The sequence below is a fragment of the Ictalurus punctatus genome, chromosome 2, assembly GCF_001660625.3.
Source record: "Ictalurus punctatus breed USDA103 chromosome 2, Coco_2.0, whole genome shotgun sequence".
Taxonomy (NCBI): Eukaryota; Metazoa; Chordata; class Actinopteri; order Siluriformes; family Ictaluridae; genus Ictalurus; species Ictalurus punctatus.
Genome location: NC_030417.2, coordinates 6,727,419 through 6,745,953, shown reverse-complemented (window position 1 = coordinate 6,745,953; position 18,535 = coordinate 6,727,419). Strand labels below are relative to the sequence as shown.

Below are 18,535 nucleotides of genomic sequence, written 5' to 3'. Positions count from 1 at the left end.
ATTACTCATGGTACTGTTATGTATTCTTTTGCAGAAGAATCGCACTTGTCGTATTGTGCTGAAGGTGAGGATCACTTGAACTCACCACAGAGCACATGCGGTGGAAGGAAAAGTAGAATTCAATAACAGTAATAGTGACAGTCTTAAATACTATATCAAATGCTATTTCATGAAAGACGGCGCCTCTTGACCCGTGTTTGAGTATGCCTGTGAAGTCACTTCCTTTACCCAGTGGCTGTGCAGATCACGGTAAAGAGGTGAAGACGCAGCTGTTAGTACTCGGCTAGGAAACGAGCAAACGGGTCAAGTACGTAGAAGTACATTTATTGAACCATGTGCCGAATTCTTGCTCTGTCTTCCTCGCTGCTTTTGTTTGGGTCGGATGGACTATGGGATTTGACAATGGCGCCTCATATTGATCTCTGGGTAACTTTGTGGAAATGTGGAGTACAGTGTGCTCTCTGTAATAGCAGCAATGAGATTACAGGCCTGAGCCCCTCTCCCTCTAAAAGCCCTCTTTTAGAGCAGTAGCTGCAGCATTTTTCCTCCTCCACTAGATCACAGAGGGAGGCTGTGAAAGAAACCTGTGTGTGTGTGTGATTCTGAGAAAAAAGTGAGAGTGGTTTCATCCCAGGTGTGCAGGAAACTTTTCTTAGCAAACAGTTCTGGTTTCGTTGCAAGTCTAAATACTCGTGTAGCCTTTTCTTGCAATGCACTATATATTCAGGAATCCATAAAGTACCATCATATCTGTGATTGTACGCCAGAACCTGCTATGCCTTTATGTGGGAAGAGGCATGTCTACCTTGGGGGACCACTGTCATTAGGGCAGTCATTTTTGTGCTCATTTTTTCCAATTCCCACACACTAGCTAGAGCTCTCCTGTCAAGGGTGTGACAGGGGGGTGTGGGCTAGAGTGCTCCCTCTGAGACATGTGAAGCCTGGCACAACAGCATCTTTCCAAATGACTGCGCATGCTGTAACAAAATGCACTCAGAGGAAAGCACTATCCTCCTTCTTCCACATACCTCAGCGGATACACTGATTGACGGATGCCCTCCCAGCAATTTATGCCCTATTGTCAGGATTTGAACTCTTGATCTTTTCTGTTACACCAATTGGGAACCAATAGGACAGTTTTTAATCCGCCTATCCAGCTTGCTGCCTTTGGAATATCAAGCTTCTGCACAATGATATTATGATATATTTTTTCTCTACTGATGCACCAGGTACCCAGGACATCCAGTGTCAGTGGAACCGAGGGCAGTAGTTGCTTCCTGCTTGAAAAAGAACAAATTAAAGAAGCCAGGGCATGTTTCAGAACTGTGTAATGAATTGCACATATATTTTCCAAAGATTAGACTAACACCCCACCCTTCCATTTTTGTTTTTCCCCTGGAACATCTGGCTGTGCATACGTCTCCACACACTGTCGGAGGAGAGGAAGTAAAGCCAGAATTGTACAGGAAGCAAATCTGGGTGTAAACCAGGTTTATTTTGGATTGCCTAATCATGTGTCATATGACAGACGCATATGGTCAGTCATTCGCAGGTATTACGAGTGTCAAATTCCCCTGAAAAGCACCTAAATGGTTAGTTTTGTGAAGACCATTTTGCTGGTCTTTAGACTGTAATGTGTTAGAAGCAACAGCAAGAAAAGTATTAAACCTTGCAACTAGCGACAAAACCTTGCATTCTAAGAAGAGTATCACTGTTATTGACCTCATGTGAGTGATGTATTCAAATTACTCGCTGTGATTGGACCACACAGCACTACACAGTCTTCACAGTCGTGCCAATGGTTTGTTTTGCATAATTGTCACTTTGTATATAAGGGTGAAGGTTTGTATGATAAATCTTGAGGATTGATAGTTCCTCAAGGATCTGTCAGCTTTGCAATCTGCCGTACTACCGTCATGTACGTAAAGACAAGATCCAGTTTCACTCGCAGGCCTCCATGTCCATAAAAAAATGAATAAATCCCATTTTCTCTCCAATGCAGTCAACTGCCCAACCAGCTCAACATTCCCAACCAGATAGCTCTCCCCTATTGTACGATTGCTACCAACCGACGAATTGCTGCACACTGAGGAAAGCGTTATCCGCTCTCTTCTGTATACATGAGCTCATTGGCTAGGGTCGCTGTGATTGACAGGGGAGAACCCCTAGAGAGCATGGTCAGTTTTGCTGCCTTGGCTCGTGGCCATGGATGTTTAGGGTACAAGAGAGAAAATGATGAGCAGATTTGACATTTTTTCTCGTCATCTAATCATTGTCTCATCTGCCCATAGGACTGTCCCGAAAGCTTTTATGTTCCTTTTATCAAAGTGTAAGCTGGCCCTTTCCTGCACTGGGGTTCGCTTTTTGTGGTAAACCCTCTGAGGTCATGCTGCAGTATTTTTTTTTCCATTTTATGGTCATTTGACACATCTATGGCTACTTTCTGGAAAGTGTTATCGATCTGTTCAGCGTTTTATCCTCATCGTAGGAAATGTTCTTTAGTAAACCGCTGTCTCGTCTTTTTGTAGGTGTGATCACCGCGTTCTTGTATGCATCAGAATGAGGAACGATTTTCCTTTACGGTTCTGCCAGCAAAGCCATAAAATATTGGATTTACGGCTCAGACTAAATGGGACGTTCTGCCCGCGTTAATCATCTCAGCGGCGTTTCTGACGAGTGCGCATTCCTGATGACTTTTCAAATTTAGTCAACTGTGATGAAATTAAAATGATTTTCATTTCAATTAATTAGAGTGGAAATGATGATGATGATGATGATGATGATGATGAACCCCAAACGTTTGCAACACCTCTATATGATGCAGCAAAAACGCCGTCTGGGGAAGCTAGGAAACGGACACCCCGCATAACCAGAAAACGAACGCTTTCCTGTTCCTTTGTGCTGCGTTCGTGCACGATAACAAATGAGGCTGCACAAATGTTTTTCTTGGCACAAAACCAGCAGACTGTTTTGGATCGATCAAGACTTTGCTCACTGAGTAACAGCTTGGGTCATTACTTCTTTAAAAAAAAAAAGTCCATCCATCCATCTATACTGCTTATCCTTTTCAGGGTCACAGGGAACCTGGAGTCTATCCCAGGGAGCATGGGGCACAAGGCAGGGTACACCCTGGACAGGGTGCCAATCCATCGCAGGGCACAATCACATACACACTCACACACCCATTCATACACTACGAACACTTTAGACACGCCAATCAAACTACCATGCATGTCTTTGGACTGGGGGAGGAAACCGGAGTACCCGGAGGAAACCGGAGCACGAGGAGAACATGCGAACTCTGCACACACAGGGCCACGGTGGGAATCGAACCCCCGGCCCTGGAGGTGTGAGGCGAACGTGCTAACCAGGGAAGGGTTAAAGTCGGAAGAAAACAATGTTTTATTGTACAGTATGTAGCTACTTTGTGTTAAAAGTGCTGTGGATAAATCAATAGATTGCATGTCCAGGCCATCAGTTATTCCTTTATAGCAGCTAGGCGACTAGGCTCGGACTCTAGTGTTTTTTTTTTGGGTTTTTTCCCCCGACCACTTTCGCAAAACAGGTTTTTATTTGATATGAATGTTTAACAGAATTAGCTTTATGGTAGTGTAATGCAGCTCGATGCTATAATTGTAAACACTAGCTACTCATACCACCTGAGGTACTAAATATATTGTCTTTTCACTCGGCAGATTAATTAGTGTGCACAGATGACGGGCGATCTTTTCAGAGTCAGGAATGCCCAGGAGTGTGGAGGCTTTCGCACGATACAGTTTCAATGTTTAAGGCAAAATTAGATATTTGATGATACCACTGAATCTGCCTCGATACAATACAAATTAGATTCTAAAGCCCGTGATTTAATATTTGTTGATACCACCGAATCTGCTACGGTACAAAATGATTTCTTATGTGAGGAAAGGGATATTTGATTTCTAGGATACGATTTCGATTGTAAAGGCGAGGATACGATTTTTACGGATAACAGTAAATCTGCTACGATACCATTTCAGTTCTTATAGGAACAATCCAACATCTGACAGTACCACTGAATCCACTACTAGCGGTCGACTGATAGTGGACCGAGTCGGGCAGTACCTGCCGATAACCGATTAATCAACCGTTAGTTTTTATAATTGATACTGAATGAAAACACAACACTCAAAGTAAAATTTTGCTGAACTTTATTGCACAAATGAACAGTACTGACTGTACCACGAAAATGTACTGTACTTAAATGAATAAAAAAATATATATGTATACATATAGTAAATAAAGATATACATCCAAACTGAATAAAAAAAACAACACTCCAAATAACAAAAATTCAAAGACATTCAAAATGAACTTTAAAAAAACCACTTCAAATAACACAAAAAAATCATCAGTGATAGTTTTTATTTTGCCTCTAGAGGCCGCTCCCGTACTGTAATTTGACAGCGGACCCTTCTCAGCCTCTTCCGCAACGGACGTAACCGGGAAAATCTATCGGTGCCGATTGACCAGTTTGTCGGGTTGGCCAGTTTGCCCTCTATGTACTATGATACGGTTCTATTTTGTAGCTTTTTGAATTTGACCAACTTTGTTGGGAATCTGGGGTAGGCCTGCCTTTTAATTTGCGAATGACGACGAGGTGGTAAGCACCTACGACTAGCGTCAGAGTTACAAATCACCTTCTAGCCTATTTAAACATCAGTTTAAATACATGACTTATTTTTGCACACTAGTTGCCTGTCCTTGTGCAATAATACTTGATTCAAAATGAATTTTAATCTATTTTATGATTATTTTGGATGGAAAGGTCCGATCGCCACACGGGTAGTGGAAAAAGATGAAACCAAGAAAAATAAAATCCAGCAAATTATATTACACAAGTCTCATACCTCTCTCCTTCTAGCACAAGACACAGTCACTTCACGGCTGTCGAGAGAAATGCGTGTGAAGAGAAAACCCAACATCTCATAAGCCCAAACGTACAACGACGCCTTGCTGACTTTTTGTCAACGGCGCAGACATGATGTGCAAAAAATTATATAATAGTCTTTATTAATGCAGTTAGCTTGCTGACTAACTTGCCATCCTTTATTGCATTATGTTAACTCCCATTTTGAGTCTAGCCAATTAGGTTTCCAGGCAACCAAAACATGGCACACAGTGGAGCACTTCGCTGGTGGGCTAGCTAATGCTGTTTATGATTTGTCTATTCTGGTTACATGAAAATTCTGCACTTTAACCTTAAAGTAATTTTCATTCCAGACCCCGAGTGTTTGCGCCTGGAGCCAAAATAAGAAGAAATGTCACCGCCCAATTATTTTTAGAGTCTAATGGACAGACCGAGAAACAAGTGCTTGCGTTCATTTGCGTCTCTCTGTTCGAAGCTGTTCTTTTGTTCCCCTCCAGCTCGGTAAGGGTTTATTATGAAGCTGGCAGTGTTTATGTGTGACCTTTTGGCCGGTCCGCCTTCTGATTGTAATGGTTTGATAAAGCACAGTAATGAGTCTAATTGCTGCTTTAATTGCTGTGAGTGGTCCAGGATGTGTTAATTATATTACTTATCCTTTGGAGACTGAGCAGGAAGATGAAATGGAGCTTTTTGTGATTGTCTCTGTGTTTTCGGGATTGGAAGTTGGCTTTAGATTCATCACCAGGCACCTGTTCTCTCTCTCTTTCTCTCTCTCTCTGTCTCTCTCTCTCTCTCTCTCTCTCTCTCTCTCTCTCTCTCTCTCTCTCTCTCTCTGACATACACTTTAACAGTATGTAACTGCTGTAATAAGTGGAAAAAACCAACAAAAATCCAACATAATTATCATTCTAACTCGCAGTATACATCTGAGATGATGTAATTGCTCTGTAAAAATTCAGTCTTGTCCAAAAGTAGGCCAATTGGTTGGACGTCATTCCCCCCCGCCTCCATCATTTCCTTTCTTTCTGGGTTGTCCGTCCCCATCTGTTTGAGAGTTTTGTCATCTCAAGTACGACTGGTTGAGATCTTAAACTTGAACCTCACCAAGTTCGGGAGAGGATTAACAAGACGTAAGAGGAATGGAAAAGAAAGTCCCAGCACTTTGATGGAGTCATTTTTCTAGAACCATTTGTTAAAGTTGTTCAGGTTGAGAAAGAGCTCTTGTGTTAGCAGTGGCATGTGAACAGAGGTTTGTACATTTGTTGTATATATTAATGTAGCTTTTAAGATAATCAAAAATCACTTCCGATCAACTGTGGCGAAGAGTAGACTGAAAACAACATCATCCTTGCATTTGACATCATTACAGTGCACGTCTTAGTGTTAATGCAGCAGAGTAACACGCACCTCTGTGTCTCTGTATGAGCTGTGAACACAAACCTAAATTTCCATCAGCCCCACAAGCAGCAGCATGCATCACGTGTAATTGTTAAGCCATGTGCAGGTGTGTGTGTGTGTGTGTGCATGAGAAAGAGGTCGAGACAGACTTTAAATTGAAGTTTTATGTGCTTCTATTATTAAAATTGAGTGCACTGTTTCAGGAAGTCTCAGAAGTTCGTATTGAGGCGACAGGAAAAGAAAACAGGTTGACTCACTCACGAGCAGTGGATTGTTCTGATTAAGGTGTTCTCTTGAGTTTTTCCCCTTTTGTTCGTCACTAGATGAGACCGAGACTAAAGATCGAACTAGTTCAGGATGCTAACATAATAGAAATTTGTTGAGCTGAACGGCAGCCTTTATTTCCAGGTAATTGCTGATGTACTACAAATAAGTCAGAGTGACTTTGCTTCCACTAGTCAGGCACACATTAGGTGCTAGAACAGTGTCGGTGTAATTAATTACCGAATGTAAATGTATGTAGTGGTAATAATCTGAATTGGGCTGGTCTGGGAATTGTCCATGGTCCTGAAGCAGCAGTTAAAGTCACGGAACAATGAAAAAGAACAGTGCTGATGTTATATAGTGACAAATTGTGGTTATGATTTATACCTTGTTAATACCATGTTTCATTCCAAAGACATGGACAAACTACAGTCTATTTTTTTGTTGTTGTTGTTGTTATATCTCTTTGCATTGAATCGCATTCACGACACCTTGATTTTATTAAGCTCAAGCCAGTTCTCGATTCTGATTGGTCAAAAGAATTTGATTTGTTTTCTAAACAGCAGACGTGGGAGCATGCCGTATCTCCCAATCGCGGTGACTTCTCTCACAAGTATGCGTTCATGCGTCCGCTTATTAGTCTATCCCCTACTCATAACCGTGTAACACCAACAAACACCGCAGGCGTTGCTGTCATGTTCAGCCTAAGACATTCTCTCAGAGTGGCTAGTTCTTTCTGAAACGACTGCTTCCTGTAGGTTCTTATTCCTTGTGTGCACACTTCAGTATATGCTTCACACATTGCCCTGTCTCTGTTCATTATGCCTTGTATTTTTCCCCCCAATTTATAAAGCACACCAAGTTCCTTGACTTCTAACTCATACTTTGTCAAACTTTTCTGCTTAGTCCATTCATCCTCCATAGTGCCCCTTGGTGGTCTGGTGAAAATAGTCATAATATTGTGGACCCCTTGGCTCTGTGTCCTAGACGCCACTTTTGTGAACCACTAGCCTAGAACACTAGATGTGTAAATGCAGTAAAATGTGCAGTTGTTTTTATATATGGGTTATAATGCGTCATTGACTGGTGCCTACTTCATGTACCCTGTGCTACAGGGGATATAAAAAAAAAAAGTCTACACACCCCTGTTAAAATGGCAGAAATTTGTGATGTAAAAAAATTAAACCAAGATAAATCATATCACACTTTTTCCACCCTAAATGTGAAATTGCAACATATACAAATGAAGTGAAAAACAATGACACATTTTAGGGAAAAATAAAAAAGTTACAATAACCTGGTTGCAGAAGTATGCATGTGGCTGTGGGGATGTGGCTGTGTTCAGAATGAATCAATCACATTCAATCTCATGTGCAAAAGTATTTATCACAGAGCCGTCATCAATGAAATTATTCCGATGAACCCCAAATAAAGATCAGCTGTTTCTGTAGGATTTTCTTGACATCATCTTGGTTTCAGCTGACTGATGAAGCTCCGCAGTGACATCACCAAGAACAGAAACTTACTAGAGAAGCTGCCAAGAGACCAACAGCAACATTAAAGGAGCAGCAGGAATAGCGATTACGCTCTGAATGTGACGACAATCTCTCTTATTCTTCACTTCTGGGCTATAGGGTAGGGTGGCTAGGGTTTCTCACAAAAAAACAGCATCCAAGCACAAACTAAATCACCACAAACCGTGTGGAAAAATGTGTTCTGGTCTGATGAGACCAATGGGATAATAACTCCATGATTTCAAAAGGTATGTTTGGTGCAAAAAACGCACATCGCTAAAAGAACACCCTCCCCAAAGTGAAGCATGGTGGTGGTAGCGTCATGCTTTAGGGCTGCTTTTCTTCACCAAGGACTGGGGCTTTTATCAAGGTGGAGGGAATCATGAATAGCTCCAAATACCAGCCGGTTTTAGTGCAAAACCCTCAGGTATCTGCTAGTTAGCTGAGGACGGAAAGGAATTTCAGGAAAATGACATACATCCAACTCAACAAAGGAACGGCCTAACCAAAAGACGATCAGTGTTTTTGAATGACCTAACCAGAGCTAGATCCCAGACCTGAATCCAACTAAAAATCTGTGGGGTGACCTGAAGCGGGCTGTGCACAGGAGAGACACTTATAACTTAACGGATGGAGAAAGTTTTTGCAAGAAAGAGCGGAAAAATATTGTTAAATCAAGATGAGTCACGCCGATCGACTCTTACCCAAAAAGACTGAGTGGTGTAATCAAATCAAAAGGTGCGTCAACAAAGTATTAGTATAGGGGTGTGCACACTTATGCACGCCCTTAGGTTATTGTAAGTTTTGTATTTGAATTTTTTCCCCTATGAAAGTTTCCGATTGTTTCTCACTTCGCAAAAGAGAAACGACCCGGCATGATTTATCCCGGCGTCATTCTTTTACTTCACAAAAACCTGCCATTTTAACCAGGGGGGCTCAGCTCTGCTTGTGCTCGGCTCCCAAGAGTGTGGTTTTCCTTCTCAGTAAGTTTACTGTAGTTTTCTATCTTTAAGTCTGCCGCGATTTGTAATGTAATGACGTTATATTTCAACAGAGCACAGATAAAAGTCAGGAGTCGTGTGTCAGGTTTATTGGCCCAGCTGTGATTTGGTCTGTTGCCATCACAACCGCACCAACAGTGCCTGCAATGCACACTATCTCGCTCAGTGCTGTTTGTCTTTATTTAAATCTTTATGGGGTTTATAAAATCTAGTTCGCCGAGAGGAAGGGAAGCAGTGTATATCGATATATTTCCTCTATCAGCTAAAAGACACTGAGCTGTAGGGCTATTTTCCAAGAAATTTGTTGTAGCTAGAAATTAGTTTTTTTTTATTTTATGGTGAATACAGCGAAATGAAACACCTTTCTGTTGTTGGTTGTTCTATAATGACACTGTAATAAACACTGATGTTGATAGTGATTTCACCGAAAAGTCATTCTCAAGAACAATTTTTTCCCTCGTTTGGTTTTTGTTATATACAAGGATGTCCGAAGAGACTTTTGTACAAAGATTTCATCATACGTTTTTTTTCCCCCTTACATTTTCACCGCCAGCGTGTTTTTATTTATTTATTTATTTTATTAAATGTACTGTGATACCATGAAACTGTAATATTTTTTTAGACTACAAATTTCTCTAGCTGTAAACAGCCATGATTGTAGCCATGGTTTCAGGTTATCCATGACCGCATGTGTAGCTTACGTACGATCCTTTCAATACCCTGCAGGTACATGATGCTAATCGATGGCAGAAATGAGGTGTACATGATCGACAGGGACAACTCGGTCTTCCACGTCGCCAACCTGGAGTTCCCTTACCGGAAGGACATGAGGATCCACCTCTCCAACACGCTGCTGGACGGGGTACGTTTGCAGCCCCGTAATAGCTTTTCAAACCCTTTCACAAAACATTTTAGTCAAACGTATGTGTATGACCGGCGTGTCTATGTGGTCACGTGCTTTCTCTGAGACGTGAAGCCAGCTACTTCATCTTTTCCTACTATCGTTCATGCCGCATCACAGGGCAGCGCAACAGACTCTGAGGAAAGCAATGTCTGAACCCTTCTGCATACATGAGCTCAGAGACGCTCACGACTGGCTAGAGTTGCTGTGATTGACACTGTCGTCCCTCCCGCCCAGAGAGCACGGCCAATTTTGCCGTCTTGACTTCAGGTGTTTTAGATTTAATAAAAATTCGATTTGACAGATAAGTCTGACCTAATCAGAAATCTGTCTTAATCAGCTGTGAAAGCTGGACGATGAAAGAGTTTATTCAGCATAAACCCGAAAGTGTCGTCTTATTTTTTCGATTCAGCTGAATTTTCTGGCGTACTTCAGAGACCCCAGTTAATGGATCAGATGCGAGGTCACGTGCTCCACATTAGATGAGCAAGAGGGCCATTTTGATGTAATCGGAGGTCTATAAATATAGACCTTCTTCCTTCCGGTGTGTGAGCTATGCTTGCATATTCACCATAGCACTAATGGAGTTAATTTTAACGGCATTAAGCACTCCAAATAACAGCTTGTGTGAGCCAAACATGTTCTGGAAGATCCAGAGCCCAGCTGCTGCTTCTGCTGACCCACACCATGTGTGTAATGGCTTCCTGCTGCCACTGTTTCGAAGTCACCAGAGTGGCAGATCAGTGCACTTTTCACTGAATAGGTTATTGATAAAGGCTCGCTTCTCTTATAACCGTCTCCTACGAAATTGGACTTGAACGGTTTGAAAGGTACGGCTTACTTCTGTCTTTGCAATGGGGTGGTAATGGGAAAATGTGCTTGATCGATATGTAGCTGGTGAGTGAATTATAATTAGAAAAAGAAAAAAGCTGTGCGGATTTCCTTGGCCGTTAGACACAGCTAGCCCGCTACCGCTAGCTAGATAGCAAAAATATAGCGTGTATAAAACTATGCCGTGTGGAGATTTCCCTTCAATCTGTGTTCTCCAGATATTATGTATCTGTGTATTTGTTTCAAAAATCTATCAAAAAAATTCAATTCAGTTTTATTTGTATAGCACTTTCAACAATGGACATCGTCTCGAAAAATGTTTGGCGTGTGTGTGTATCCCAGGTGGAAATACATGACTATGGAGAAACTCCCGAAATACCTCCAGTTACTCACTGGATGAGTATCATGAGTTTTCTTGCTCAACTTCTCAACGATGCAAACTCCTACCAAATTCGAGACCAAATTAATAATGCCTGAATCCTTTTTGTTTGTTTTTTTTCCATGTTGTAGTATAATATCAGACCTTTCCGTTCATTTGAACTCCTGTTTGTTTATTAGGGGCCAAGCACCGAAGGCACCTATTGCTATCGTTATGTCTTCTTCTTCTCATTCTTCTTCCGCTCTTGAGTCTATGGAAGCCCATACAACTGTACACAGGAAAGTTATGAAATTTGGCGCACTGCTAGGCGACAGTCAGAAATGTTGCCATATCAAATTTGGAGCACCACATCAAACGAATCAAACCCTCTAGCACCACCACCATCTCAAATTGGCACTCATGTTTATGCTAATAAGTTTTGAACCGTAAGGGCTAGAAACAAAAATTCCTTGGCTCGTGCCGAGTTCAATGCATACCATGGTTTCATTTTCCGCCAATTAGAATTTTCTGAGAACCTACTTTTCCATATTCGTCCTAGACGGTTCACCAAGTTTGACTCATCGTTAGACCATGCTGGAAAAAAGTTATTCAAAGCTTTTTAATAGACCAAACCTTTCTTTAATAATGCTCAAATGAATTCGACGACGTTCGGAAAGCTACTTTTTCGAACTCCTAGACCGCTCGTCTGATTTTCACGAAGATCTAATCAGATCATCTTCAGACCATGGTGACAAAAATTTACTGAATTCAAGTTGATTGGTCAAACCGTCCTTGAATAACCCGTGAACGAATTTGACGATGAGCATGCCGAAATAGACGTGAGGCTATAACTCCGTAACGCTTTAGAGCAGGGGTGGGCAGTCTTATCCGGAAAGGGCCGGTGTGGGTGCAGGTTTCCATCCCAATCAAGCAGGAGGCACACCTGATTCCACCTGTTTAATCAGTTGATATTGGCTTTCAATAGATTAAGGGGTGTCTCTGGCTTGGTTGCGATGAAAACCTGCACCCACACCGGCCCTTTCCGGATAAGATTGCCCACCCCTGCTTTAGAGTATCAAAACAAACTGATTATATGCGTCGTAGCCATCATGACTTGAGGGTACCTGCATAGTTTTGGAACAGCGCCACCTAGTGCTCACGAGTTATGAAAAATAATTTTTTTTTTTTTTTTTTTTTTTACAGTTCGTCCGATTTGAACCAAAATCGACTCCACTCATCTTCAGTCCATAATTTATGGAATTGGTGATGATAGACCAAACCAAACTGTCAGTAGTGTTTTGATGTTTGCTTAGAGCCTTACTTTGCCTCTGTGGTGTTTGGCCCCATAATTGCTTCTTGCAGCTATGTTTTATTTATATATGCATGTATGTATGTATTTATTTACCCCAATTAGCTCCTGTCTCTCACTGTGACTTCTTTAGTTCTTAAAGCAGGGTCGTCATGATGTTTGCCGTAAGCATGATGGGTTGCTGTGATGCATGTACAACCCTGAAGTGCACATCCCAGAGTGTTTTATTCCTCTTATACCACAGCAGTTTGTCATCACGAAAATATTTTTTATTCGTTAAATATCACCACGTTGTACGCTTTATTCATTTTTAGTTACTTTAAATGGTCTGGAACATCTGCGAATGAAGTTCCTGTTCTCGCTCGAGTTACAGAAGCTATATAAACCGATTTGGTCCTCTTGACCCAACATTAGCTCGTGTGTTATCAGTTTCTAGTCTTGCCCTCCAGACAGAGTAAAACGGCTTCCTGACTGTAATAACAAGTATCCTACCGCGAGGGCAGGGGCATAATTGCGACAGTCACAACGGATGACTTGACACTTCACAATGTACAAGTTACGCTGTGGTTCGTTGAACCATTTTCAAGAGCGATATTCTCAATTTGAGCACTTTCTTTCCTTATCTCTCACACTCTTTCTCTCTCGCTCACACACACACACTTTCTCATTTTCTCATTTCTCTCTCAGGCTGACTCCTAGCTTCTGAGAATTGGGCTGTTCAGTCAAATTGAAGAGAAATGTGTTCTATGCTGAACTAATTTTCCTGCCCTGAGGTGTGCATAGAATCATAAGCGTTTTTTTTCCTCTCCGTTGTTTCTCACAGTCTGTTTCTCTTTCTCTCCGTCTCTCTCTCTCTATCTCCAATAGGAGATGATTGTTGACAAAGTGAACGGACAGCCAATCCCACGATATCTCATCTACGACATCATCAAAATAACCGTGAGTATCTCTCAGAGGGCAGGGAGGAATACTCAATCTCTGTTTGCTGAGATAAGAGGTTTGTTCTATTTACTAAGCCGACAGATTTGGTTGTAAAACATGGCCGTCTCTTGTGCCACTCTCATGAGTGATTAAGTAGTCTAACGTTTCTGGTTTTTAGAGTGAACTAAACACATCCTCTAGCTTTGTCTTGACTACATTGGCGTCAATGGTAGGAGTGGGAACCTTAGAGGCCATCCATGATTCAGTCTGATTTTTATTCACAATATAATCATAAAACTCTCCCAATTTAGTCACTTGCCAATTTTGACCCACTAAGTATCTCTACAGTATCACACAGCTTTAGAGGAAAGAGCTGTCTGCCCTTTAATGTACACCCAGACGCCAATGATTGGCTAGTGTTGCTGTGATTGACAGCGGAGACCATGAGCAATTTTTGTTCCTTGGACCTGAAGAGCTGTTTCATCTCCAGACGATTTTCTGTTTGGAGCCCCTCTTGGTGGATCGCTCTTCTACACATGGCTTTTTACTCTGACCACTTCTTACCTTTTAATGCACTAAGTAAAATGCTGTTCTTTTGATCCAGTGTAAGACCAGCAGAAGACGGTTTGTCTTCTATCTCTGGATGGATTATCTTGGTATGATGAAGCTTGCAGCAGAAACTTCACACTGTCTGTCCCTCAGTGGTGGAATGAACTTCCAACCTCAATCCAGACAGCAGAATCTGTCATTACCTTCAAAAAAACAGCTAAAAACCCATCTCTTCCGTGAACACATAACTAACCCCTAAAAAAAAACTTACTCTGGTTCTTACACCTCGACTCTGCGTGCTTCGCTTCTTCTAGAACTCAATTATATATCTTGTATGGTAGCACTACTTGTATTGTTCTCCGCTTGATGTATCGCTTTGCTTGTATTTCTTCATTTGTAAGACACTATGGATAAAAGCGTCTGCTAAATGAATAAATGGAAATGCATGCGGAGTACCTCTTGTCCAAGTCTTTTCGTTCTCCTAATTCATAAACTCCAAAAAAAAAAAAAAATTCCACCCTGTTGCTTTCAAAGTGCAGGTCTGGGTTTGTCCAGTATCTCTTCATTTAGGAGCTGTTCAGACCCAGCTCACCATAAAGCAGTGATTTAACATCTCCACTGCTGCTCACATGAGCCGATGTACAGTGACGATACAGTACTGTGAATATCATGTGAGTTTTGCTAGATATCAGTGCATTTCTTTCCTAATCTCTCCTCTATTTAATCACCCGCCAATTCTCACTCACCAGCCACCTCGCGACCGGGGAGGGTGATTACACGTGCTTCCTCTGAGACACATATGAAGCCAACCACATCTTTTCAAACTGCTGCTCATGCACACTTGAAGGAAAGCACTATCTACCCCCTTCCGCATACACGAGCTCACAGACGCCAATGATTGGCTAGCGTTGCTGTAATTGACAGGGGAGAGAGATTATGCCTTCCTTCCCACCCAGACAACACAGCCAATTTTACTGCCTTTGCTCCCGGTGACAGATGGCCAACGCTTTTCTGCTGCGCCACTCGGGATCCCTCAGGTAATTTTGTTAAAGGGTTTTATTTAGAGATGCACCGATGTAAAGGCTATTTTTCATGCTATGGGCCATCACCCGATAGTTTAAAAACATCCAAAGTTTGTAATCTCTATAATCTCCGCACTGTTAACATTTTACACCGGAAGTGAGCAGCAGTGAAGCGGGAGTTTCGGCGTCGAGTCTAATTTTTTTTTTCCTTCCCCCGTGCTTCTCAAGCTGCTCGCGCTGAATTAAAGCACCAGTACACCGCTGAAAGATTTAAATTAAAGATGAGTTGACAAAAAACTATATATTGTACAGAAAAAATATATTTGTAGAGTAGTATATTTCATGTCCAGTTAATGTTAATATACAAAAAAGTTGGTATTATATTTGACCAGTTTAATGTTCAGTGATGGAGTAGAAATGCTTCTGTTAGTGGAGAGTGAATGTGAGACTAACGGGAGGTTTTTCACAATTCAGTCGATGTTAATATGAATTAATAACATTCAATAAGTTAATAATCTTACTTTAATCCTCAGAATTGAGTTCATGTTAATGTGAGTACTGTGTTTTCTGTTCATGAGACCAGTTACTGTGAAACAACTTGTTGAAATGGAGAGAATAAAGTTTTTATTTGCATTTCTCTCGAATTGTGGAATTAATTGTTATTCATTTAGAAGAAGGTATAAGAGGCAGAACTACCGGTCATCGGTATCGGCCGAGAAATTTAGTATCGGTGCATCTCTAGTTTTATTACCCTGTCCTCCTGGAACAGCATATGTCCTCATAGAACATATTATCTTTACTTTGTCTGTACATCCTTATAAGCTCCTCATATGAGAACAGTTGGTTATTAGTCCTTTTCCCCCAACGTCCTCCCTTACTCCGCAGTGCTAATAAACGGAGGCAATGAGCGAGACATTTCAAGAGCCAAAGATTTCAGAGCCATGCCTTAAGAAACCAAAACTCTTCGCATAGACCGATGATGAATACACGTTTTGATAATCGGGCATAATCAATTCGGTCAAATTTTTCGAGCCGTTCTGGTCTCCCTGTCTTCTTGGCATTTTTGAAAAGCGTAAAAGAGACAAACTCAGGGTCACGGCTGAATATCAGGACTATATGTCGTCTCTCTGCGGTATGTACAGTATTTATTTATTTTTTTGAATCCTTTCATTTTTCATCCAAGGTTAGTATGAATTGCCAGTCTCTCTGCATTCTCCTTGGGGGAAAATGAGCGAATAAATTCTGATTATTAAACGCAGCCTTGACTGCTGATTGGTGTACTGCTCTCTGTGTGAATGCCTTTTGAATCCTGTAGCCAGGCACACCGAATGAACACCGCGTTCAGTCTGCCAGTTTCTTTCCCTCCATACAAACGCTGCGGCGTTTTAATCCACAAGCCTTGGCATTGTACAAAGTCGTGAGATGGGTGAAAACAAGAACCGAGCTTTCAAATGCTGTCATGGCCATGAGCTTAGCCTGATAGAGTGTTGCAGTTATACAGTTTGGTGGAGACTTTTATCCAGAGCGACTTACATTTATCTCATTTATACATCTGAGCAGTTGAGGGTTAATGGTCTTGCTCAAGGGCCCAACAGTGACAGCTTGGCGGTGCTGGGGTTTGCACTCATGACCTTCCAATCAGGAATCCACCGTCTTAAGCCGGGTGCACACTGTGCGATTTTTAATAGTCCTTTGTGACTGTTGCTTGTCAGACTGTAGGAACATGATCCCCTCCGTGAGCCATGCCCCACTGTAGGATCTCAGTGGTCATTGATGTCAGACTTACGACAGTCAAGACGTGAAAAAGAAGACTCGTACGGCGTCGGAGAATGATAGTGATGATGAGTCTTTATTGGTCACCTGTACATTATAGCACAGTGAAATTCTTTTCTTCGCATACCCCAGCATGTCAGAAAGCTGGGGTCTGAGCGCAGGGTCAGCCATGATACAGCGCCCCCTGGAGTAGAGAGTGCTCAAGGGCCTAACAGTGGCAGCTTGGCAGTACTGGGTCTTGAACCCCTGACCTTCTGATCAGTAACCCAGAGCCTTAACTCCCAAGCCACCACTGCCCCCAGAAGTCACACTGCAGGCCTGAAATCTTCTGACGCTGACAGAATTCAAACAGAGGAAAAATTTGATCGCAGCGGCCGTTAATCGTCTGTCGGGGAACACGTCAAACTAGCGATCAAAGACTACAGATTTTGGCCTAGGATTATAGGAATCTTTTAGTATTCTGGAAATTTGTCTCAGACGACCAAACCGTGGCCAAAATCATACAGCGTGAACCCGGCATTAACGGCTGAGCCATTACTGCCCTGAGTGTTCAATCGCACTGCAGATATCGAACAAAATCTCCGATTCTCTACACGAGCCTCTACAGCGTTTACGTGGCTTTTGACGGCACTCAAGCAAAAACGTCTCATTAAAGAATTTCGAGTTCAGTTGGAGGTCACTGTAATCGCAAATGAGAGAGGAATGCATTGAATTGTTCTCTCACGCGATAATTATCCAAACTGCTCCGTTATCGCTCCTGATCCTGGCAGTTATCCTGTGCACACTATTTTACTCAGTCTACCTGCAGAGAAGACACGAAGATAATGATTTTTTTTTTTCCTTCCAAAAGAGTAATGATGCGAATTAAATTAGCAGTTCTGTTAGTGACACGTCATTTCTCTTTAGGCCATTTAGCTGCATAAATATTTGCAACATTTTCTTATCAGTGTCTGGCACTTAGAGGAACACCTCCGGTTCTCGTTACAGAGCTAGAGAGTCTTCTAGGATCTATGCGCAACCCGTGTTTCTCCAGCCGCCGCTATCTGTCTTTGTCTGTCCGTGTCACAGACACATCGAGCCCCAAATGTCAGGGTCTCTGCATGGTGCTCATATTGGATGCTGGGCTTTCCACACATCGATCACAGCCCCTTTATTATGGCCTTTTGTTGCCTTCGCATCAGGCTGGGACTCGGAAAGTAGCCCCCAGGTATGAACACAGATTTTTTTTTTTTTTTTTAAATGTATTTATAAAAATATCACAGAGCGCTGCTTCCCCAGGGGGCGAGCCTGCCCGTCCAATATCAGCCAAATGTTTATCTATACACGCAATGCTCTTAAAACAGGTGGAGCGTGAAATTGTAAAAGTGAGAACAGATTGGAATTTTTTTTTTCCAATTGAAATTTGGTTTGCCTGCATGCATTTATGAGTTTATCAATTGAACAAGTCGTTTATTTAATATTTTAAAGCAAAAAAAAAAAAAAAAAGTGCTGTGCTATAGGATATCAAATTAATCTATACACTCGATACTATTAAAGTTAGGAGAACGTGACATTCTTACAGCGTAGTCTGGGGACCTTTTTTTGGGGGGGGGGGGGGGGGGGGTTATTTTGGTTATAATTTTGTTTCTTTGTTATTATCAAGCTCTTGTGTGTCTCCACAATACCAACCTGCAGCAAAATAGCATTTCGTGTTTGTTTCCAGTGATTCCAGTCCTAATTCTGACCTCTTCATAGCATATAGACACTACTAGATTATTGCTGATTGGTGACTGGTTATTCATTATTAGG

At 41.8% G+C, this 18,535-nt stretch overlaps 1 protein-coding gene across 3 annotated transcripts in view; it reads left to right on the top strand.

The window, feature by feature from the left end:
- rngtt (RNA guanylyltransferase and 5'-phosphatase) overlaps positions 1–18,535 on the top strand; it is a 130,238-nt gene that overhangs the window by 38,666 nt on the left and 73,037 nt on the right. For 2 of the 3 annotated variants that reach the window (XM_017452662.2, XM_017452656.3), the window contains exons 9-10: positions 9,810–9,945; positions 13,350–13,421. In XM_017452662.2, the coding sequence (XP_017308151.1) occupies positions 9,810–9,945; positions 13,350–13,421 (208 nt within the window). The remainder of the gene's footprint in view (positions 1–9,809; positions 9,946–13,349; positions 13,422–18,535) is intronic. The other variant, XM_053687151.1, reaches the window with a different exon arrangement.